The following is a 7868-nucleotide window of genomic DNA, read 5'->3' on the forward strand; positions in this document are numbered from 1 at the left end:
AAACATTTGGAAATGGTAAATATAAGGCGAAATACAGTTAACACCGAAAATGACCCACAACCCCATTACTAACCCTTTAAACTGCCCACTTTTAATCACAGAAAATCTATTTTTCCTGCAGATTATGAAAACCCTGGCGGTGCTTCCCATCTCAACCAAGAACATGCTGGAGGAGAGCAAAGTTCTGACTCTCATTCAGCGCTGGGCTCAAACGAAAACCCTCCCACAGCAGACGGAGATGGACGGTTACTCCAGCGAGAACACGTCCCGTGCCCAGACCCCACTCAACACTCCTGACGGTTCCGCCAACAAACTGGGACCTGAGCTGGACGGCGAAGCCTCCAAGCCTGCTGTGTACCGCCGTCTGAAAATCATCAGTGAGAACAGTCTCGACAGCGCGCTTTCTGACGCCAGCAAAGCATCTGACGGGAAGGAGGAGGAGGAGGATGAGGAAGACGAGGAAGAGGATGAAAATATGCACGGAGATCCACCTGAAGAAAAGGAAATGAAGGTCGAAGCTGTGGATGGGACAAAAGAATCGACACTCGAGCCGGTGACGGAAAATGTGAGCGAGAAGCAGGAAGAGCCGGAGATGAGTCGAACAAGTGAACAAAATCTGACTGTGGAAGCAAAAACGGATTCTGATGTGAAAATGGAAGACTCTGAGATAAAGGAAGACACTCAAATAGAGCCTCAGCAGGAAGTTCCAGGCGATAAACAGGACAGTTCAGAGAAGCAGATTAGCCAGACGGTGGAAGAAAAGCCCGATTCTGAGCCAAATGTGCCAGAAAGCCAGTCCAGCCAAGAAGGGGCTGATGATCTCCCCTCAGAGACTTTGGAGGTGCTCGAAGAATTACAGGACGCAGATAAACCCCCTCCCCCTCCTCCTCCGCCCCCTCCTCCTCCTCCTTTACAGACTGACCCCCACCCTGCTGAAGCTACAACCAACGTGTCCCCAAGCTCTGAGACCGTAGAGGCAGCCGCACCTCCTGATGTCACCGCAACACCTGTGGAGCCCTCAGCCGTAGGAACTCCTTCTCAGGATGAGGAGGAAGGTCTGTCCGATGTGGAGAGTGAACGGAGTCAGGAGCCCCAGCACAATGTTTTGGACATAAGCAGCATGGCTGCCCGGCTGCTGGAAACGTGGAAGGACCTGAAGGTCTGTTGAACGTCCGACATTAAAAACGAACAAAACTCAAAATGTTATAGTGAACAGTTTGCACGCTTTTATTCTGAAGTTAAACCTCAGTCTTTTCCTTGTAGGAGGTCTACAGGATACCAAAGAAGAGTCAGGTGGAAAAAGAAGCGAGAAGTGAGACTTTCCTAAAGGTTGTTTTTGGTTCAAGAGTTTTTCAGTTTGAGTTGACCTTTAATCAATTTTCTTACAGATCGCAGCCGGGATCGGGAGACGGGTTTAACGCCGCGCACCGCCTCAGGCAGCCGTGAGCGTGAGAGGGAAAGGGAGCGGGAGCGAGAGAGGGAGCGGGACAGAGACCGGGATAGAGACTATGACAAAGACAGGGATCGAGACTGGGACAGGGACAGGGACAGGGACAGAGAGCGAGACCGCGACCGGATCTCAGACAAAACTCCACGCAGCTCTGAGCGGCGGAGGAGGCGCTCCCTGTCTCCACCGCCTTCCTCCTATGAGAGGAGCAGTCGGCGCACAGAAGAGCGGTAAGATTTCCTAGATGTTATGGAAGGGATTTCTCTTCAGTGGAGCTCTTCTGTGATGCTTGTTTGTTTGAATTTTGAAGGTTTGATCTCTCAAACAGCAAGACACCAAGAGGAGTCAGCAGTAAGGAGCGCAACAAGCTGTCCACGGAGGAGCGGAGGAAGTTATTTGAACAGGAAGTTGCTCAGCGTGAAGCCCAGAAACAGCAACAACAACAACAGCTTCAGCAGCAACAACAACAACAGCAGCAGCAGCAACAGCTCCAAACGATGGTTTATGATCCCGCTCTGGCTTATGTGTCAAGCCCCAGCTTCATCACCTACCCTCCTGGATACCCAATCCAGACCTTTGTGGATCCCTCCAACCCCAACGCTGGCAAAGTCCTCCTTCCCACCCCCCCAGTCGACCCCGGCGCCAACTATGAACAGACCCCTCCTTTGGCTTCTACTGGCCTGGTCTCTGAAATAGCCATACCATCTCCCTCCTCCACTTCCCAAACAGCTCCAGCCTCTAACCTCTCCCAGCACATCACCACCACAAACATCGCCACCGGCACCCCCCAGCAGTACGCCCAGCCAAATGTAGCCACCCAGGACGCGGGGGTAGCCGTGCTCTCTGTGCCACCCCAGCCAACCACTCAGGTCCAGAGCCAGCAGAGCTACACCACCCTCTGGGATCCCACCACCCAGCAGGCAGTGACGGTTCAGACACAGCCTGCACAGCAGTACGCTGCAGCTGCAGGACAGGCTCAGCCACAGGCAGCCATCTATTACCAGGGCCAGCCATGCCAGGCTATCTACAGCATCCCTGCTGCCTACCCTCAGGCCAATCCTCCAGTCATACAGGTACGCCGCCCATGAAGCTTTTCTCCACCATGTTGACACAAACAAATCAAACTTAATTCTTCAGTTCAGAGAGATTGTTGTTATAACTTTGCTCAGCATGCTCTAAAAGCTACATGTTTTGTTTACCATGATTATAATGTTACAGCCTAAATCAGCTACATCTCATAAAAATCTCTATCCTGTGCATTGTTCTCTGTGTTTGAAGGCTTATACTGAACCCACAGCCAGCTACCTGCACGGTCAGGCGGTGTACCCTGGTCACCAGCAGGGGGTGGTGGTGCAGCAGGGTGGTACAGTGACCACCATTGTGACATCCCAAACTGTTCAACAGGTAGCTGACCTGCTTCATTCAGTGTTTCAAACGCACCAAGCCAATGAAATCATGTTTTGACCCTTTGCTTTTTAAAGACCTGCTCCAGTGAAAATTGTGTTTTTAACATGTTCTTGTGTTTTTTTTCTGATGATGGAGGAAAATATTGAGAAAATTAAACTCAAATTGGATTTATAGAGTATTTATATTATTCAAAATGCAGTGAATCAGAAGCAGACTTAAAAATATTATTTGAGAAGAGATTGGTTTGTGACCCTAAATATGTTGGGGAGGCCACAAGCTCTATTCCGATGCATCCACTTGCAGGCTAATAGATTCATGTCATCTTTGTTTTCCTCGTTCTAGCTAACATCTGGTTCAAAAGTGTTGTTGCACTGGGAATGTTAGGTTGGGGGTGGGAGGGGCTGTAAGGGTTGATGGGAATTGAGTGCAGGCTTACTCCACTCCAACAATCACACTCTCAACTCAGAGGTAAATTTCTGATGAACCACTGCCACTCTGCAGAAACTATGTCCTAGAAAACAGATTTTTGATTTTGGCTAAAAACTGCAAAATCCAAATGTGACCACAAGGGGGTGTAAGACACTTTCAGCTGTTCATCAATTTATTTCCATAACAACTGCATCTGCTTCTGATTTCATCATTCATTCATTGAAATTGTTAAAAAAAATCTCCAAATAAAGCTTAAAAAATGTATTTTGTAGCAGTGTTTTTTTAAATGTTTAACGTTATAAATAAAGCACTTTTAATATGCTCATAATATCATAGCTTTTTTTGAAAATGTTGTTTTACTTTTTTATTTCCTTTTGAATCCATAGATTTTCTTTGTTTTTTCTAACTATGTACAGTCACTTCTATTTCTGAGTTGTTTGACGTATTCCGCTGAAGCTAACGTTACACGTGTCTTTTCTCACCAGGAAATGATCGTGCCCAACAATGTGATAGACCTTCCTCCTCCCTCTCCCCCCAAACCCAAAACTATCGTCCTACCTCCCAATTGGAAAGTGGCCCGGGACCCTGAAGGAAAGATCTACTACTACCATATCGTCACAAGGTTGGTAGGGCGGACTGTTTGTGTCCACGGTAGTAATTCTCTCAGAAAGTCTCTGTTGATATGAAGATCCTGTCTCTGTTTCCTGCTGCAGGCAGACGCAGTGGGATCCTCCCACCTGGGACGGAAGCAGTGACAGCACCAGTGTGGACCATGAATCCGAGATGGACCTGGGAACCCCAACCTATGATGAGAATCCTTCCAAGGTAACTCTAGAGAGATGATTGTTTTTCACCCTTTTGTTAAGTAAAGAAAATAAAGAAGAATTTTGATACTTTTTTTTTTACTATTCATCGCTATAAACTGGATCTATGTGGAGACAGAAAGTTGAAAGTCGTTTCCCCCCCTCAAGCCTTTCCTCTTGTCTCCATTCTGGTTTCATTTTTGTTCTGTCTCTGAGAATAGTGGAAACCATCTGGAACGTGTGGGATCTGTTTATTTGTGAAGTCCTGTCACGTTAGTTCAAATTATTCCACTGTAAGTCTTTGTGTTTCCCTTAAAAAAAAATAAAAAAAAAACAGTTAGCTAAGCAGTCCACATTTTTTCACAAAAAATGGCATCTCATCTCACCATACTTGAAAACCTCTCTGTTTTAATAATGTTAGAGCTGAAGGTCAAAGCTTTTGGCTGCTTCTTGTTTTCAAGGCTGCAGCATCCTGAGAGGAAATCCCGACTTTTGTTCAATAGTTGGGTGTGCAGGTGCGCTTTCATGGGACTGTCCCCTGACGTCGGTCACAGTTGATCTGGTTTTTGATGCAACAAATCATAGAACTGTATGACCTAGAGCCTGTTTTATACTTTTATGATGTGTTTTTTGCAGTTCTCCACTAAAACAGCAGAAGCGGACACTTCCAGTGAACTGGCTAAGAAAAGCAAAGAGACGTTCCGAAAAGAGGTAAAGCGAGTCGGTTTGTTTTTGGTTTTCCAAAAACTAAAACAGAATATCTGACTTTTTTTTATGTGTTTATCAGATGTCCCAGTTCATAGTGCAATGTCTAAATCCGTATCGTAAGCCAGACTGCAAATCTGGACGCATCAGCAACACTGAAGATTTCAAACACCTGGCTAGGAAGGTAAGCTGGAGCTAGACCAGGGGTGTCAGACTCAATCGCACAGGGGGCCAAAATCCACAACACACCTTAGGTCACGGGCCAAACAGGATCAACATTTATTGAACACTCTAAAAATACATTTTTAAAACTTTGAAACTGTAGCTTTTTAGCATAATTGTGAACTGCATATATAGCATTACCTTCGATAATGCTAGTGTGAAAACTGTTAGCTAATTGATAGCTGAAAATGCTGAAGCTGATGGCCAGCTAAAATATTAGCTAAATGCCAAATTAGCCTAAAAACAAACAAACAAAAAAACTTGAGTTAGCCAAAACAGCTAGCATGTAGCTACAAAATAGCTACACTTTAAAATAGCCCCAAAACTGAAAAAAAACCTAAATTATCCAAAACACCTACTACTTTGTAAATATTAGCCTAACTCCAAAACATCATAAAAAAACTTTTTGAAAAAAGCCTGAATTAGGCAAAACAGCTAGCACGTATAAGCTAAACTCCAAAATAGCCTAAAAAATCGCTGTAAATGCCAAAATAGTCCAAAAATTGTAACTTTTTAACATAATTGTTAATAATAAGGCAGGAATATTATTCCAGAATAAATCAAGTTTAAACCTTAAATAACTTTCAATATTTTACTCTCCATAAAAATCTTTTTTGCTAAAATTATACAAGTTAAAAATAAGTGCAAGATAACATCAGGTCATTAATAACAATAAAATAAAATGATTCGGGTATAATCCCTCGGAGGGCCGGATCCGGCCCCTGGGCCTCGACTTTGACACATGTGAGCTAGACCATATTTGTATGTAAAGTTAGCATGCGCTATATAGTTCTGGTCACAGCACATTTAAAAGCATTTCTTCCTCATCCTAGTTTAGCCTCTTTGTTTTCCGTCTAATAAACATTTTTTTAAATTATTTAATAAAAAAGGGAGAAAAAAAACCCTCTCGACCATAAATCTCTGTTCTTTCCTGTTTGGTGCCTGTGTATATGTGCAGTGGTTCACGTCTCCTGCATACCAGGGCTGTGATGATGTGGGTGCGATAAACAAAAAGACAAGTTTGGCTTCACTTGTTTAGAGAAAGCATTTCATTGTGCAAAACTCAAAGATTAACGACCAGCTGCTTTACCACAGCTTACATGGCTGTCTGAGCAGAAACGTTCCTAACACTTCTTTGTCTGCTGCAGCTTACTCACGGGGTTATGAATAAGGAACTGAAAGCCTGCAAGAACCCAGAAGATCTTGAATGCAACGAGAATGTGAAGCACAAGACCAAGGAGTACATCAAGAAGTACATGCAGAGGTTTGGCGCCGTGTACAGGCCCAAGGAGGACACGGACGTGTACTGACCTGTGAGGGCCACAGATGTCCCGGCTGCCTCTGCTCCGGAGAAGCACACATCTGCCTTCCCACCACCTCCTTCCTGTATGATCTGGACAGCTTGAACCGTGAAGTCATTTCTTATTTATGTCTACTAGTTGCACTGCTGCCGAAGATGCTCTCCGGGCCTCGTGGAGTGTTGCTAAACAACCCAAGACTCTAAGGTGCGGTGTTGGCGATGGATGATACTGAGCGGTGCTAAAGAAACTAATGTTTGCCCTGACTGTTTCATTTTTAGATTTTTTTTTTGTCTATTTGAGACTCTTAATGTTCCTGAGATGATCACCTTTATTCCACTTTTTAAAACGTCTGAATCAAAGTAACTTAAACAAATTGGTTTTCCTATAAGATACGTGTATTTTTTTCCACTGTTCAGATGTGACAGAATAGCCCCTCCCTTCCCAATCATCCATTTCCACTGACTATAAACTGGTGCTGCTTTTAACTGGTCTGTGGAGGTCCAAGTTTCCCCTCATCAAACCTTTACCCACAACACTTAGGAAAACGGTGTTTGTTTTATACGAATGTGCGCCGGTGAAACTCCCAACATCTTCTCTTCTGGTCAGGTTAGAAAATTGGGTAGCAAGCTGTTTTTAGACGATTAATACCAGGAATTTGTTTCCCCAATTTCTCCATTCAAAAATGAAATTTAAAAAATGAAGGTTGTAGCATTGTAGTTTTAATAATGACTAAAAAATTCTCACATATTCTGGTCTTTTCTTTTACCTCAGTTTATAATCAAGAAGTTTGGTGCGGTTCGGCCTGTGTCTCAAGCTGTCCCTCGCTAAATTTGAAAGTTTTTTACTGTTGACAGTAAAAAAAAATGGTCTCCATGAAGCATCAGTTTTATTAGAGCCCATTAAATCGCATTAAACGAAGTTCAAACATGTATATTGCTTTATCTGTGAATATATTGAATGATAGTTTTGGGAATGTTGAAATAACTAAAACACTTTGTAAAAGGACTATCGTTTCATGATGAAAGTGTACATATTATTGTGTGAACTCACCAGGCGGGAGCGGCGAGCGGGCCGCCAGCGCGGTCCTGATCCAGTTTCACTTCAGCCTGTCAAGCTCACACCCCCGTCTTGTATTTTATTTCATTGGGCCAGGGAAAAACTCATTTTTTTGTTGTTGTTGTTGTTATCGTTGGGTTTTTTTATTTTTATGTACAAAATTTCCACCACCTCCCCACTTAAATGTAAGTATTGTGTAAGCACATTGTCATACCGAGTGTACAAACATTTTAAGATAATAAAACAATCTTTTGTAAAATGATCGTTTTCCTTACAGTTTCTGCAGCGCCGTGTCCTGATTTAGATTAAACCAACAGTCCCAGATGTTTGTCTGAACACCCGGAAACCGACTCATTAAACGCTTTTATTAGAGACGTTCTTTTTTCTCCAAATATGGAGTATTTGGAGTGAAGCAAGGAAACATTGTTCTATCTTCTGAATCTCAACATCCCCCCTCCTATTTATGCATTTCTTTTATATTGCATGCACATTTTGTAA

The 7868-nt window shown here is 43.5% G+C and overlaps 1 protein-coding gene across 1 annotated transcript in view; it reads left to right on the top strand.

Annotated features, from left to right (window-relative positions):
- The window catches only part of setd2 (SET domain containing 2, histone lysine methyltransferase), a gene marked incomplete in the record, with an annotated part of 18920 nt that extends 11288 nt beyond the window's left edge, over nucleotides 1-7632 (top strand). Inside the window, 10 exon segments of the mRNA XM_024268215.2 lie at nucleotides 122-1159; nucleotides 1264-1312; nucleotides 1389-1677; nucleotides 1776-2520; nucleotides 2726-2851; nucleotides 3769-3905; nucleotides 3997-4108; nucleotides 4723-4797; nucleotides 4874-4975; nucleotides 6162-7632. Of these exon segments, the coding sequence (XP_024123983.1) occupies nucleotides 122-1159; nucleotides 1264-1312; nucleotides 1389-1677; nucleotides 1776-2520; nucleotides 2726-2851; nucleotides 3769-3905; nucleotides 3997-4108; nucleotides 4723-4797; nucleotides 4874-4975; nucleotides 6162-6323 (2835 nt within the window).
- Between the last annotated feature and the right edge of the window lie 236 nt (nucleotides 7633-7868).

This window comes from Oryzias melastigma, linkage group LG16 (assembly GCF_002922805.2).
Source record: "Oryzias melastigma strain HK-1 linkage group LG16, ASM292280v2, whole genome shotgun sequence".
NCBI lineage: Eukaryota > Metazoa > Chordata > Actinopteri > Beloniformes > Adrianichthyidae > Oryzias > Oryzias melastigma.